The sequence below is a fragment of the Pongo pygmaeus genome, chromosome 23 (genome assembly GCF_028885625.2).
Source record: "Pongo pygmaeus isolate AG05252 chromosome 23, NHGRI_mPonPyg2-v2.0_pri, whole genome shotgun sequence".
NCBI lineage: Eukaryota > Metazoa > Chordata > Mammalia > Primates > Hominidae > Pongo > Pongo pygmaeus.
The window spans coordinates 42368698-42385411 of NC_085931.1; the positions used below are offsets into that span (position 1 = coordinate 42368698).

The following is a 16714-nucleotide window of genomic DNA, read 5'->3' on the forward strand; positions in this document are numbered from 1 at the left end:
CCAGCCTGGCCAACACGGTGAAACCTCATCTCTACTAAAAATACCAAAATTAGCCAGGTGTGGTGGTGGCGCCTGTATTCCCAGCTACTTGGGAGGCTGAGACGGGAGAATCACTTGAGCCCAGGAGGTGGAGGTTGCAGTGAGCCAAGACTGCGCCACTGCACCGCAGTCTGGGCGACAGAGTGAGACTTTTTCTCAAAAACAAAAAACAAAAATAAAGCCGGGTGCAGTGGCTCATGCCTGTAATCCTAGCACTTTGGGAGGCCAGGGTGGGTGGATTGCCTGAACTCAGGAATTTGAGACCAGCCTGGGCAACACGGTGAAACCCCATCTCTACTAAAATACAAAAAATTAGCTGGGCATGGCAGCGTGTGCCCATAGTCCCAGTTACTTGGGAGGCTAAGATAGGAGAATTGCTTGAACCTGCGAGGCAGAGGTTGCAGTGAGCCAAGATCGCGCCACTGTACTCCAGCCTAGGTGACAGAGCAAGACTCCATCTGCAAAAAAGAAAAGAAACTTTTATACCAATTTGGTATTGCCATTACATTTGTACTTTATACTAAAATACTGTTCTTCAATGGAATGAAAATAAAGCCTGGCACCTCATCACAGAAAAATTTAAGAAGACTGCCTAAGAACACATCTGTGGCCCTGTACCTATCAGTACTACGCAGTGCCTGCTCACTTATTCTTGGTGGCAATCTTATGGGTGTAGGGGAGCAGGCAATGACAACGGAGACAGGCCAATGTTGCCTGCTCTGCTGTGCCCAGCTTTGTCTACTCATACAATAATCAAATAAGGAGCAGTTATGATTAAGGAGTAGATACTAATCCATAAATGCTGATGGGGCAGGAGCAAGGGTGGGTAGCAAAAGATTTAGGGAGAGCTTACTACTATTTTTAAAGTCCAGAAAGACTGGACCTCAAGAGTTTAACAGCAATACTGAAAGTATTACAAGTTCCTTTTCATTAAAGGTTTTTGGAACCATCACATCCAAAAAGTATCGCCTAACCAGGCAGCCTCCCCCGAGGAATATAGGTCAGTGTGACAACAATTGTCAGTTATAAAAAGCCACCTTCACAGTAAGTCTACAACAAACAACTAAAAGGAGACAATGTAAACATCTAAAGAATTTGTATGCTGGGCGTGGTGGCTCACTCCTGTAATCCCAGCACTTTGGGAGACCAAGACAGGAGGATCACAAGGTCAGGAGTTCAAGACCCACCTGGCCAACATAGTGAAACCCCATCTCTACTAAAAATACAAAAATTAGCTGGGCATGGTGGCACACACCTGTGATCCCAACTACTCAGGAGGTTGAGGCAGAAGAATCGCTTGAACCCAGGAGATGGAGGTTGCAATGAGCCGAGATCGCGCCACTGCACTTCAGCCTGGGTGACAGAGTAAGATTCCAACTCAAAAAAAAAAAAAAAAAAAAAAAGAATTTTTAGTCTAACACCACCAGCTTAAAAAAGAGTTAACTGGTACAAAAATCTCATATTATCCATTAAGCCTCTCAAAACAAAGCCAACAAAAATTTAAATATGTAAGAATAAAAGCCAAAAACCCCAAAAGCATCTAGCAAAACAACACTTTCAAAAAGATGTCTTAAATACTCAGGTCAAATTTAACCACACATTTTTAAGTGTGCTGCTACACTCACCGAAGCCAAGCATGGCACCTTATCAAGGTTAAAGAACTCATTAAAGTCAAAGTCTCCTGGGGACTGCTCAGGCAAGACGGCATCCCTTGGCACTTCCTGATCAGCCGCAGGCTCCTGTGCAAGGATGACCTCCACTTCATCCTCTTCGGCCACTCCTCCATTACACTCTACTATACCTGAAAGCAAAACCAGCACAAAAACCGTCTGATAAGTAAACCACTCCAGTGTCCCTCTGTGGCTTCAGCCATCAATATACATGTAGAAGAGCCACACATGACTTAAAAAGCAGATTTCTTGTGCAGGTACTGTACTTGCAAGAATAAAACAGTTCCCCTTCTACAGGAGGCAGAAGAGGAAAAAAGCCTTAATAAAGCCAGAACACCAACAGGATGGGGGGAGGATTATGGTTCCCTTCCTGAGAACTTCATATTTTCTGTAGTGGAGGGGGTTCTTTTTTTTTTTTTTGAGATGGGGTCTTGCTCTGTTGCACAGGCTGGAGAGTAGTGGCACGATCACAGTTCACTGTAGTCTCTGCCTCCTGGGCTCAGGTGATCCTCCTGCCTTAGCCTCCAGAGTATCTGGGACCACAGGTGCACACTACCATGCCTGGATAATTTTTTAATTTTTTGTAGAGACTGAGTCTTGCTAAATTGCACAGCCTGGACTTAAACTCCTGACCTCAAGTGATCCTCCTGCCTCAGCCTCCCAAACTGCTAGGATTACAGTAGTGAGCCACTGTGTCCAGCACCATGCCTAGTTCTTTTCCTCGTGATAATTTTTTTTTTTTTAAGGATAGTCTTTGCAAGTCTCTTACTGCTTAAAAAATGGAACCAAATTAATTTAGCTCTGCTTCTGCCCATGCACCTGTAGCACCACTTTCAGTCAGGGCTCAGCAACCTAAGGTATTTATGAGAAACCTGGCATGAGGGCAATTTTCACTTGCCTACAGGTTGGTTGTTGTAGCTCATCCTTCAAGGCGAAATTCAAATGTGACCTTCTCTGGGAAGCTTGCCCCGCCTACCCATTTTTGCCCTACCCAGTAAAATTAATTGCTACCTTCTCTATAATCCTTGTGTCATCTCTGAGTACTTATCACACTGTATAATAGTAACTCTCTGGTGAGGCTAAACTCTCTGAGGGTAGGGAACCTGGTCTAACCAGCTTTGTCTTACTCTATAGTGCCAGGTATACTCTATAATATTCAGTTGTTTTTAGGATGGGGAGACAAAGTGAAACTGCCAGATGCTAACATTTAAGGCATCTGACATCTTAGTTTTTAATGTTTTTATTTATTTTAAATACATAGCAAGGGCAACCTAGAGACATTCTGTAGTTATCTAATGGGATGAACCAAGACCCCTGGATTCTACTCTAGGCTCTGCCATGAAATCCATCCCTTCTCTCCAGGTCTCAATTTCCCTCTGCATCTGTAAAATAAGGAGGTGCCACTACCAATCTATCTCACTCCTGGCTCCTGCACTTGATACAAGAATGGTTGAAATTCAGATTTCATCTCACTTAAGAAAAACATAATTTTTTCTCACCAGAAGCCTGATCTTTATCGTTAAAGTGGTGCTTTATTGGGTGCCGCTTTAATTAAGAATGAGACAAAGACATATCTCAAAGCCAATTTAATAGCAAAGTCTTCCAAGTTACCTATCAATTTCTTACATTACCCTAGGGAAGAGTGTGTGACAGCAAAAAGATAATGGTAATATGTACTATATTTTCAAGACTACAAAAGAAGATGAGTATTTTGATTCTCCATTTCCTTCTCCTTCTAAATAAATGCCATCAGCTTATTTCTGCTTATATTTGTCTTCATCAAAATGTTAAGGTGGCATTGATTTTTCCCTTATTTATTAAAATAGCTTTCCCAGACCAGGCGCAGTGGTTCACGCCTATAATCCCAGCACTTTGGGAGGCTGAGGCAGGTGGATCATGAGGTCAGGAGATCGAGACCATCCTGGCTAACACGGTGAAACCCTCTCTCTACTAAAAATACAAAAAATTAGCTGGGTGTGGTGGCGCACACCTGTAATCCCAGCCACTCGGGAGGCTGAGGCAGGAGAATCACTTGAACCAGGGAGGCAGAGGTTGCAGTGAGCCGAGATCAGGCCACTGCACTCCAGCCTCAGCGACACAGCGAGACTCTGTCTCAAAAAAAAAAAAAAAATTAATTAAAAAAAAAAATAGAGGACTGGAGCAGTGGCTCACGCCTGTAATCCCAGCACTTTGGGAGGCCGAGGCGGGTGGATCATGAAGTCAGGAGATGGAGACCATCCTGGCTAACACAGTGAAATCCCATCTCTACTAAAAATACGAAAACTTAGCTGGGTGTGGTGGCGGGCGCCTGTAGTCCCAGTTACTCAGGAGGCTGAGGCAGGAGAATGGCGTGAACCCGGGAGGTGGAGCTTACCGTGAACTAAGATCTAAGATCATGCCACTGCACTCCAGCCTAGGCGACAAAGCAAGACTCCGTCTCAAAAAAAAAACAAAACAAAACAAAAAAAAGCTTTCCCCTTTTGTTGCCTAGTATCTGCCAAAAGGCTTTCAACTAAACCTGAAAGCTTGAAGCAAGTAGAATTTACCGAGTGCCTTCTTGGAGGCTGAGTTCTGATGGGCACATGTGTTCTTCAATGCTAAAGGTAACCCTTAAGTTATGATAGGCATTGTTCTTTGCTTTACAAAGGAAACAGGCCCAGCTGTCAAAATTTTGTCAAAAATTATCCTTTTCTAAGCAGGAGCCCTAGTACTTTAACCCAGGTTAGTCCCCACCTGGCTCTTCAGTGCCTCCTTCCAAAGACCATCAGCCTGGGACTGGCCACCTTATAGCCAAGTTACTGCCCTAAAAAATGGTTGGCTGCAGACCAATGGGCTCCCACTCTGCAGCAGGTACTTCACACACATTAGCTCTGGCTCCTTGAGTTTAGCAAGGGAGATATCTGACCCCATCTTACAGCTGAGGAAACTAGGTTGTTTTTTTTTTTGGAGACAGAGTCTCAACTCTGTCTCCCAGGCTGCAGTGCAGTGGCACAATCTCGCTGCAACCTGTCTCCTGGATTCAAGCAATTCTCCTGCCTCAGCCTCTCCAGTAGCTGGGAGTACAGGCATGCGCCACCACACCCAGCTAATTTTTGTATTTTCAATATAGACAGGGTTTCACCATGTTGGCCAGGCTGGTCTCAAACTCCTGACCTCAAATGATCCACCCGCCTTGGCCTCCCAAAGTGCTGGGATTACAGGTGTGAGCCAACGTACTCGTCCTGAAACTAAGTTTGAGAGAAGACAAATCACAAACAACTGACCTGGGAAGGCCTAATACCATGATGAAGAAGGTAGGCTCTGATGCCCAGAAGCATCTTGCTTTACTCTTGACTTCACTACTTATTTCCATGGTGACTACCTTAAGTGTCCTTAAAAGTTACTTAAGCCCTCTGAGCCTCCATTTGCTCATCTATGAAATGGGCATAAAAAAGTACCTACACTGCACAAGGTCATTAGGAGACGAAGGATTACACAGACAAAATACACTCACCACTGTGTTTAGGACATAAGTGCTCAATAAATGAGACCTCTCATTTTTCTACCTCGTTTCTTATGTCTGGGGAACTCTTTCATGCACACAGTCCTCTTACAGGATAACTTGAGACTTTTCTGTTTAGTGTGGCAGGCAGAACAAGTTAGGGAAATAGTACAATCTACACTTAGTAAATCCTCACTTAAGCAGTTTCAGGGGCTGGGCATGGTGGCTCACACCTATAATCCCAGCACTTTGGGATGCCAAGGTGGGTGGATCGCCTGAGGTCAGGAGTTCGAGACCAGCCTGGGCAACGCGGTGAAACCCCATCTCTACTAAAAATTGAAAAAATTACCCAGGCGTCATGGCAGGCACCTGTAATCTCAGCTACTCGGGAGGCTGAGGCAGGGAAGAATCGCTTGAACCAAGGAGATGGAGGCTGCAGTAAGCTGAGATGGTGCCACTGCACTCCAGCCCGGGCAACAGAGCGAGACTCCGTCTCAAAAAAAAAAAAAAAAGGTTTCAAAATCAGGATGCATCATGAAAAACTTGCCATTTCCTATACATCTGGTGCCCATTCCTAAGTGTACAATTAGCCAGTGATAATCACATCTCTATTTTATTTTTGAGACAGTCTTGCTCTGTCACCCAGGCTGGAGTGCAGTAGTGTGATAGCTCACTGCAACCTCCACCTCCCAGGTTCAAGCAATTCTTGTGCCTCAGCCTCCCGAGTAGCTGGGACTACAGGCACCAGCCACCACACCCCACTAATTTTTGAATTTTTGTGGAGACGGGGTTTCACCATGTTGGCCAGGCTGGTCTCGAACTCCTGACCTCAGGTGATCCGCCCGCCTCAGCCTCCCAAAGTGTTGGGATTACAGGTGTGAGCCACCACGCCCGGCCTACATCTCATTTTAAAACAGTGAACTTCCCTCCCAAAGTTTGAACTGACCTTCCTTCACAGAGGCTGTCCGTCGCCTTGTTCTTTTTCTCCCTTTGTGATCTTCTTCTAGTATCTTATCATCAAAGCCAGTCAGTTCGATGGTTTCAGACTGACTTGTGGGTCCAGCAGAGAACCATTCTGGTTCTTCTTCTGTGTAAGAATCATTTCTTCTACGCTCACCAAAGACACGCTTACTATCTCCAAACTCTCTCTGGAAAAGTACATAAAGCAAGATTAAAAAATTTCTAGTCAAGGCATTTCTACTTCAGTCAAGGTCTTCGTTGTAATGTTCAATAGTGAAAGGAAGATATGATGCTATATACCCGAGGCCCATCACCATCCCCACCCCTTCCTCCCTTACTGGTTTAAGAGCAGGCTGTGCTCATGCCTGTTCTCAAAGTAACCTGGTATAAATGAAGTGAATGTCAAGTCCCCAAGCACATGAACTACCGAAGAATCTAGAAGACAAACCCAGGTCAGGTGCGGTGGCTCACGCCTGTAATCCCAGCACTTTGGGAGGCCGAGGCAGGCGGATCACCTAAGGTTGGGAGCTTGAGAGACCAGCCTGACTAACATGGAGAAACCCCGTCTCTACTAAAAATATAAAAAGTTAGCCGGGTGTGGTGGTGCATGCCTATAATCCCAGATACTGGGCTGAGGCAGCGGTGAGCCGAGATCGCGCCATTGCACTCCAGCCTGGGCAACAAGAGCGAAACTCTGTCTCAATTTAAAAAAAAAAAAGACAAACCCTGAAACGCTTGTCCTTGAAGTCCCTCTCTCGGTCTCTGTCTCTCAAGTCCCGCAGGTCCTTATCGCTAAGACGGTGATCCTTCTCAAAGGTCCGGGCAGAGATTATCCTCCCACTGCCAATCCTACGTCCACCAAGCAGACGAAGCCCATCACTATCTTTCTCTAATGGACTTCCTGAGCGCCGGGAGCTAACAGCAGCTGTCACGTGGCAGCCCCCTCCAAAGCTCCGTCTCTGAGGGCTGAGAACGACATCTAAGTCATCTTCTTTCACACGCTCTCGTGGATCTGGAAGGACGTGGGAAAGACAAAGGTAAACAAACCAACAAGGGTGTTTTCTTCTTTTTTAGATAGTATGTCCATGACTGATGGGAGGAAGGGGATGGTTGGAAGACAGTCACCACTAAAATTGGGCTTATCAGCAGATTCAGGGTAACATGTACATTATGTATTTAAATAAGGCTGAGACATTGGCCTTTCTCTTTGCAGCAATAGAAGTACGTCACAATAAATGATTTTCCATGATTAGTCTCTGCAGTGCCTTTATTTTGACCAAATCCTTATCTAAGAATTATTAGCAAATGTTTTGTCAACTAATAAACTATAGTAGGCGTCAGTATTTGAAAAAATAACTGCTTAAAAATTTAAAGTGTCTCTTCAACAAAATGGTGTTGAACGGTTAGATATCCACAGACAAAGAAATGAACTTAAATCTATATTTGGGGTCGGGCATGGTGGCTCACGCCTATAATGCAGTACTTTGGGAGGTCAAGGCAGGTGTTTCAGGAAGTTAGGAGTTCAAGACCAGCCTGACCAAGATGGTGAAACCCCGTCTCTACTAAAACTACAAAAATTAGCCAGGCATTGTGGCAGGTGCCTGTAATCCCAGTTACTTGGGAGGCTGAGGCAGGAAAATCACTTGAACCCAGAGACAGAGGTTGCAGTGAGCAGAGGTCACCCCGCTACACTCTAGCCTAGGCGAAAGACTAAGATTCAGTCTCAAAAAAATAAAATAAAATAAAAATTAAAATTAAAAAAAAATATATATATATATAATGCCAGATATATACAAAAATCAATTCAAAATGGATCACAGATCTAAACGTAAAACCTAAAACTAAAAATTTCTAGAACAAAATATAGGAGGAAATCCTTGTGGCACTGGGTTAGGCAAAGTTTTCTTAGGCATGACACCAAAAGTATGATCCATTTAAAAAACACTGATAGACTGGGCTTGATCAAAATTTAAAACTTCTACTCTTTGAAAGACACTGTTTAGAGAATGCAAAGACAAGCCACAGACTGAGACAAAATATTTCAAAGCATTTTTCTGATAAAGGACTTAAATTCAGAACACATAAAATCTCTTAATAAAAAAACCAACCCAGTGGCTCACGCCTGTAATCCCAGCACTTTGGGAGGCTGAGGTAGGTGGATCACCTGAGGTTAGGAATTCGAGACTAGCCTGACCAACATGGTGAAACCTCGTCTCTACTAAAAATACAAAATTAGCCAGGTGTGGTGGCAGGCGCCTGTAATCCCAGCTACTTGGGAGGCTGAGGCAGGAGAATCGCTTAAACCCAGGAAGTGGAGGTTGCAGTGAGCTGAGACTGTGCCACTGCACTGTAGCCTGGGCACCAAGAGCCAGACTTCATCTCAAAAAACAAAACAAAACAAAACAAAACAAAAAACCAACCCAATTGAAAAACAGACAAATGGTCTGAACAGACACTTCACCAAAGAGGTTATGTGGAAGGCAAATAAGCATATGAAAAGATACTCAACACAATTAGTCATTAGGGAAATGCAAATTAAACCATGTGATACTACTACACGCCTATTAGAATGGCTAAAATTTAAATGACTGACCATTCCAAGTGCAGACGAGGATGCTGGAGCAAGTGGAACTCTCAAACACCATTGGTGGAAACGTAAAATGGTACAACTACTTTGGAAAACAGTTTGGCAATTTCCCAGAAGGTTAAACATACAACTACTATACAACCCAGCCATTTTAATCCTAGGTTTTTACCCAAGAGAAAAGAAAGCTTATGTCCAGAGACTTGTACATGAATGTTCATTGCAGCTTTGGTTATTTAAGTCAAAAACTGGAAACAACCCAATGTACATCAACAGATAAACAGATCAACTGCTAAATCCATACAATGGAATACTATTAAGCAATGAAAATAAACTAGACACCCAACAACGTGGATGAATCTTAACTATTCTTAGTGAAAAAAGCTACACAAGGAGTACATACTATACTAACTCCATTTATATAAAATTCTAGGAAATGTAAACGAATCTATAGGAACAGAAAGCAGATACAGAAAGCAGATCAGGCCGGACACTATGGCTCATGCCTGTAATCCCAACACTTTGGGAGGCCAAGATAGGTGGATCACCTGAGGTTGGGAGTTCAACACCAGCCTGGCCAACATAGTGAAACCTTGTCTCTACTAAAAATACAAAAATTGGGGCCAGGCACAGTGACTCATGCCTGTGATCCCAGCACTTTGGCAGGCTGAGGTGGGTGGATCACTTGAGGTCAGGAGTTTAAGACCATCCTGGCCAACATGGCAAAACCCTGTCTCTACTAAAAATACAAAAATTAGCCGGGCATGGTGGCGCACGCCTATAATCCCAGCTACTTGGGAGGCTGAGGCACGAGAATCACTTGAACCCGGGAGGCAGAGGTTGCAGTGAGCCGAGATCGCGCCACTGCACTCCAGCCTGGGTGACAGAGCAAGACTCTGTCTCAGTGGGGGAAAAAAGAAATTAGCTGGGCATGGTGGAACGTGTATGTGTAATCCCAGCTACTCAGGAAGCTGAGGCAAGACAATCACTTTAACCTGGGAGGCAGAGATTGCAGTAAGCAAAGATCACGCCACTGTACTCCAGCCTGGGTGACAGAGGGAGACTCTGTCTCAAAAAAAAAAAACCCAAAAACAAACAAAAAAAGCATATCAGCGCTTGCTTGGGAAGGGGGAAGTGTTGTGGGGGGGCAGCTAAAGGGAGGGACACATAGGAATACTAGGGAACTTTTGGGGGTGATAAAAATGCTTATGTTGATTTTGGTAACAGTTTCACAGATACACACACGTCAAGACATCAAATGGTATACTTTTTGTGCAGGCTATATGTAAATTCTATCTCAATAAATTTAATGGTGTAGGAAGAACAAACATGTCACCACACAAAAAATGTCCTCCTAGAAAAACCAGGAAACTGAAGATTAGTCCAAGTGAGAAAAATCTGCTTTAATTCTGTTATCACAAACAGGTCCTAGAATGTTCTGTTGTGTACTTTTACAGAATTTCTGTGCAGTCTCAGTTTTTTCCAAACACAGGATACAATATGGAGAGTTTTCTATGAGTCAGTACGTCATGAACATTATTTGCCAATAAACACATCTGCAACATGGTTTTACAGGACAATGCAATGTAACATTCCTATATATGGATATACCGAAGTTTACACGACCCATTTCTACTATTGGATATTTAGGTTCCTTCTCAGTTTTCATCATTTTAATAAAGTCTCTGCATATCTTTAATGATTCTGCTAGAATAAATTATTTGAGAGACATTACTGTGCTGAGTGTACTGACAGACTGTGTAGAAGGGTCTTATAGCTTAAACTAGAGCCGGGCTATCTTTTTCGTTTGGTTCCAAGTTTTTATGATGGGTTGTCCTCTCATCTCAAAAAAAGTTCTTGCAACAAGTTCCTTGACTGCTTTTATATTACCTGGTCTCCATTTCACCCTTAAACAGCGTTTCTAAAGGGGTAAACTTTAAACTAGGAAAGTTGGAAGATCAGACTTAACTTCAGTCTCAAACCGTATCCAAGCCTTGTATTCAGATCACAGTCCATTATGAATTAAGAATTGCCAGAACTAGGCCGGGCGCAGTGGCTCATGCCTGTAATCCCAGCACTTTGGGAGGCCGAGGTGGGTGGATCATGAGGTTAGGAGTTCAAGACCAGCCTGGCCAAGATGGTGAAACCCCATCTCCACTAAAAATACAAAAATTAGCCAGGCATGGTGGCAGGCACGTGTAATCCCAGCTACTTGGGTGGCTAAGGCAGAGAATTGCTTGAACCCAGGAGGCAGAGGTTGCAGACTAGGCAACAGAGCAAGACTCCGTCTCAAAAAAAACAAAAACAAAACAAACAAAAAAAAGAATTGCCAGAACTAATTTATACCCGAGGACTGGTCTCACATATGAAAGAAAGCATGAGGTTTCCAGCACAGCTTTATGCTACCCACCACATCTAACTCAGTTATCCATGCCAGTGAAAGATAATCAGTACTTTTAATTCAGAAGCACACAGCCTAACAGTCTTCTTATATAGCTGTGACAAAGTAGACTATGACTTTACCCTGCTGATTAGGAAAAATCCAACTGATAAATCAGTTTCCTGATAATGACATTTCCCCTCAAAGCGTAAAATTCTCAGAGCTAAGAATGAAACCAGCAGCCAAAAGCATGTGCCCAAAATCACTAACCCCACTTCTGAGTGACTGTGTGCTCACCTACTATCCTGCGCACCAGGGAAGGCCGGTCTGTATCCAACTCTTTCTTCAGACTTTCCACTGGTGAGCTCCGCCCTGAAGCTGGGTAGAGAGAGGCATGCCACTTCTCAGGGTCCCAGACACCATCACTACAGGTCAAAAAATACAACTGTTAGCACTTGCGCCCATGAACCATATAGGCAGTGTGATTTCTAAACCTCCTCAGCTAATAAGTTATGGAAACCCACTTCTCTTTTTTTGAGACAGGTTCTCGCTCTGTTGCCCAGGATGGAGCGCAGTGGCGTGATCTCAGCTCACTGCACCCTCTGCCTCCCAGGTTCAAGTGATTCTTCTGCCTCAGCCTCACCAGTAGCTGGGATTACAAGTGCCCACCACCATATCTTGCTAATTTTTGTATTTTTAGTAGAGACGGGGTTTCACCAGTTGGCCAGGCCAGGTCTCTAACTCCTTACCTCAAGTAATCTGCCTGCCTTGGCTTCCCAAAGTGCTGGGATTACAGATGTGAGCCACTACGCCCAGCCAGAAACCCATTTCTAAAATAAAGCTTCATGACTGCCTGCAGAATTGTTACCTCTTTTAATATGAAAACAAAAAAATCTATTAATTCAGTAATACTTTGTTGTTGATCACACAACACCAATAGTCACTTGAAAACTAATGGTCTGTACACAATTGAAACATTTAGACTGTATACCATGGCGTGCACATGGATTACAATAACTACGCCTGTACTATACAAAGAAGATGTTCCATAAATATTAACTGTTGTTTATTGAAGATTAATACAAGGGAGAAAAAAAAGTCCCTTAACTCTCTCCCAGAAGTAGCACCTGGATCATTTGATGTGTATTTTTCCAGAGTTTCTATGCACAGTCTTAGTTTTTCCATAAGCAGGGCAAACAGCTCTTACGACCTAAAATGTGTAGTTTAGGTTTTATTTTATTCTCTATGTAATGATGGGGTGGTGAGTAGTACTGTACACAGAGCAGAAACTCTGGAGCCCAAAATCTGGGCTTTAATTCTAGTTTTACCACCACTACTGGGAACATCCTGGACAAGTTACTGAGCTGCATCTTCTGCAGAAAGAACTTCCCAACCCCCAGATTAGACCAGGCCATGCTATACACTAGCAACGTACTTCACACTTGTCCTTTGCAGCCTGTGATGTTTGCAATGATAAATTTTTACAAGTATTTGATTATATCCTTCCATAGACCAATGCCCCATGAAGCCACGGAATATTTTATAGAACCTGGCACAGTAGTTATCACATAGCAGGTACCAATGAACATTTCTTGAATAAGTGAGTTAGCTTTTCAGTCTCAAACTCCTCACAATAAAATATATACTACCTACCTTCTAGGGTAGTGGTGAGGATTATCTAGCGTTTAAGAGCCCAACAAATTTTAGTTCTCAGAGAGGTGAAACAGAATGAGAAACTCTCTCCTCTTTCTTATTTTTACCACCAGGCACAATGTCTCTGCTTCAGAAATAAAAGCTGTTTGTCTGCCCAGGATAACTTTGTTTTTATTTTTTTCAGACAGGGTCTCAGAGTTCTGTCACCCAGGCTGGAATGCAGTGGCATCATTATACCTCACTGCAGCCTGAAACTTCTGGGCTCAGGTGATCCTCCCACCTCAGCCTCCTGAGTAGTTATGACTATAGGCACGTGCCACCATGCCCAGATAATTTTTAAAAATATATTTTGTAGGCCAGACGCAGTGGCTCATGCCTGCTAATCCCAGCACTTTGGGAGGCTGAGGTGGGTGGATCACCTGAGGTCAGGAGTTCGAGACCAGCCTGGCCAACATGAGGAAACCCCATCTCTACAAAAACTATAAAAATTAGCCAGGCGTGGTGGTGGGTGCTTGTAATCCCAACTACTCGGGAGGCTGAGGCAGGAGAATCACTTGAACCCGGGAGGCGGAGGTTGTGGTGAGCCAAGATCGCGCCATTGCACTCCAGCCTAGGCAACAAGTGTGAAACTCCATCTCAAAAAAAAGGAAAAAAGAAAAATCCTAATTAATTGGAATAGCCATTATTCAAGTATCACCTTCATCAGGGAATGTGGTTGAGGCATCCAGGCTTTTTTGTTTTTGTTGTTGTTTTTTTGAGATGGAGTCTTGCTCTGTTGCCCAGGCTTGAGTGCAATGGCGCAGTCTAGGATCAATGCAACCTCCACCTCCCGGGTTCAAGCGATTCTCCTGCCTCAGCCTCCCGAGTAGCTGGGACTATAGGCATGTGCCACCACACCCAGCTATTTTTTGTATTTTTAGTAGAGACGGGGTTTCGCTGTGTTGGCCAGGCTGGTCTCAAACCCCTGACCTTGTGATCCGCCCGCCCTGGCCTCCCAAAGTGCTGGGATTACAGCTGTGAGCCGCTGCGCCTGGCCCATCATCTCTTAAATATCAAGGTAGATGGTTTATATTAGTATTAGCCCACATTTTTTTTTAACATATAAAGCATCATATTAATGTTCAATTTCCTGGTTAAATAGGACTTTTTTTTTTTTTTTTTGAGATAGGATCTCTGTTGCTTAGGCTGTAGCGCAGTGACACAATCATAATTCACTGCATCCTCAAGCTCCTGGGCTCAAGCAAACCTCCTGCTTTGGCCTCCTGAGTACTTGGGACTATAGGCACTATAGTACTATAGGTACCATAAATACAAAAACATTAGCTGTGCGTGGTGGCGGGTGCCTGTAATCCCAGCTACTTGGGAGGCTGAGGCAGGAGAATTGCTTGAACCTGGGAGGTGGAGGTTGCAGTGAGCCCAGATCCCGCCAATGCACTCCAGCCTGGGCAAAAAGAGTGAAACTCTGTCTCAAAAAAAAAAAAAAAAAAAAAGAAATGACTAAGGTAGCCATAAGTAGTACAATATAGGATTATTGTAGGAGATTTTCAGACCATTTTTAGCTATAGTCTTCCCAAACCAAAGCCGCCTTCTTCTGAGGGAAACCAGGATGCAATAAAGCTAATCTGAACGGCTGAATAGTTTTTTGTGGGAATGCAAAAAAAAGAACTAAGAGCCCCCCTAAGCAGCATACCTGAGGCAGGTACCCTCAAAGTACAGTGCAAAAAACCACTGGTAGAGGACAAGACCCCCGTGAGGACTCCTGGGTTCAAGTCTTTTTTTTTTTTTTTGAGACGGAATCTCGCACTGTCACCCAGGCTGGAGTGCAGTGGTGCGATCTCGGCTCACTGCAGGCTCCGCCTCCCGAGTTCATGCCATTCTTCTGCCTCAGCCTCCCGAGTAGCTAGGACTACAGGCGCACGCCACCATACCCGACTAATTTTTTGTATTTTTAGTAGAGATGGGGTTTCACCATGTTAGCCAGGATGGTCTCGATCTCCTGACCTCGTGATCCGCCTGCGTTGCCTCCCAAAGTGCTGGGATTACAGGCATGAGCCACCACGCCCTGTCGGGTTCAAGTCTTAATTCTGCTTTCTGACTATGTGACTCTGACCAGGTCATTTTTTAATTTTAGTTTCATTCCTAGGTAGTTGAAATCCATGTTATTACCTCTCAAAATCCCTCTTTCACTCATAATTCTACCAGAAAACTTCAAAACAATACAATTCTTAATTTACCAAGTTTGGTATAACAAAAAGTTATTGACTAGAAGTAGTTAAGGACTAGAATGACACACATACCTGTCATATTTTTCAGAAAGGCATGAAGGCCTCTGTCTGGATTGGGGGAGTTCTTTTATATCCAAGAGTTCTTCCTAAAAAGAGAAATCAAATAGTCATTTTGAATTACATTTCTTGGGCCACAAACTTTAAACTTCTTTCTGTTCTGAATAATTCTAAGTGTCCATCTTTAACACTTCACACAATTCTTATTTATATCTTGCCTTATTTCAGAAAGGACTGGAGTACATCAAGGTTCTCACAAGCTCAAGCAGAATAATCTAGTAACTTAAAAGTGATCAGTTTCTGGCTAAAACAATCTCTCATAATTGCTATTGAATAACATTGTTACATTCCATAACACTGAATGCTCATCAAGACAAGGAAACTTTAGTCTTAGATAAAACCTCTGCCTAATCTTACCAATTTTCAATGCATTAGATGCCAATTTACAAGGGGATTTTTTTTTTTTTTTTTTTTTTGAGATGGAGTCTCACTCTGTAGCCCAGGATGAAGTGCAGTGGCACAATCTTGGCCCACTACAACCTCCACCTCCTGGGTTCAAGCTGCTCTTGCCTCAGCCTCCCAAGTGGCTGGGATTACAGGCACACACCACCATGCCTGGCTAATTTTTGTATTTTTAGTAGAGACGGGGTTTTGCCATGTTGGCCAGGCTGGTCTCAAACCCCTGATCTCAGGCGATCTGCCCGCCTCGGCCTCCCAAAGTGCTGGGATTACAGGTGTGAGCAACTGGGCCCGGGGGGTGATAGTTTTTTTTTTTAAATGTAATGTTGCAAGACTAAAAAAACACAAAAAAATCCATATACATGTACCTATTAACATTTCTCCCTATTTATCATTTACTTTTTTTTTTGCAGAATTTTAAAAAATTGATACAGATATTTGTATACATTTATGGGGTATATGTGATATTTTGTTACATGTATAAACTGTGTAATGATCAAGTCAGGATATCTGGGGTGTGAATTACCTCAAGTATTTATCCTTCCTATGTTTTGGAGACATCTAAAGTCCTCTCTTCTAGCTATTTTGAAATATACAATACACTTGTTAACCACAGCCACTCTGCTCTGCTATCAAACATTAGAATTTACTCCTTCTTCAACTGCATGTTTGTACCCATATAACCAACCTCTTTGTATTCTGCCATCCCACCCACACACCTTACCCAGACTCTGGTATCTATCATTCTATTCTCTATCTCCACGAAGCCAAGTTTTTTGGCTTCCACATATGAGCGAGCTCTTTTTTTTTTTTTTGACTAACTTGAGAGTAAATTGCATAAGTCATGATGCCTTACTCCTAAATACTGCAGTGCCTATTTCCTAAGAATGAAGATATTCTTTTACAGCCTGTTATCCAGCTCCATGAGAGAATTTAGCCCTACAGAAAATGACCTGAGTGACTATTTTCCCATTCTCCCAAGGATGTACTTAGCTGGTATGCACAGGAGAGAGGCTAATCACTCACATATAACGGATGCCTCAGGGCATGAAGACTTACTTCTGCAGACCCAAGTTGAGAAGAACTGCCAGTTTTTTTATAACTACAGCTATCGATAATACTTTTTTCTAATCTACCTTCCCAATTCCAGTTTTGTAAATTGACCCAGTAATGTCCTTTATATTGATCTTCTCCCTCCAACACAGG

General features: G+C 43.3%; 1 protein-coding gene across 3 annotated transcripts in view; it reads right to left on the reverse strand.

Moving 5' to 3' along the window:
* Positions 1-16714, reverse strand: part of EIF4ENIF1 (eukaryotic translation initiation factor 4E nuclear import factor 1) — a 55592-nt gene that overhangs the window by 22190 nt on the left and 16688 nt on the right. For all 3 annotated transcript variants that reach the window (XM_063663200.1, XM_063663199.1, XM_054470415.2), the window contains exons 3-7: positions 15065-15138; positions 11412-11539; positions 6876-7162; positions 6137-6338; positions 1665-1840 (exon numbers count right to left, since the gene is read on the reverse strand). In XM_063663200.1, coding sequence (XP_063519270.1) covers positions 1665-1840; positions 6137-6338; positions 6876-7162; positions 11412-11539; positions 15065-15138 — 867 coding nt within the window. The remainder of the gene's footprint in view (positions 1-1664; positions 1841-6136; positions 6339-6875; positions 7163-11411; positions 11540-15064; positions 15139-16714) is intronic.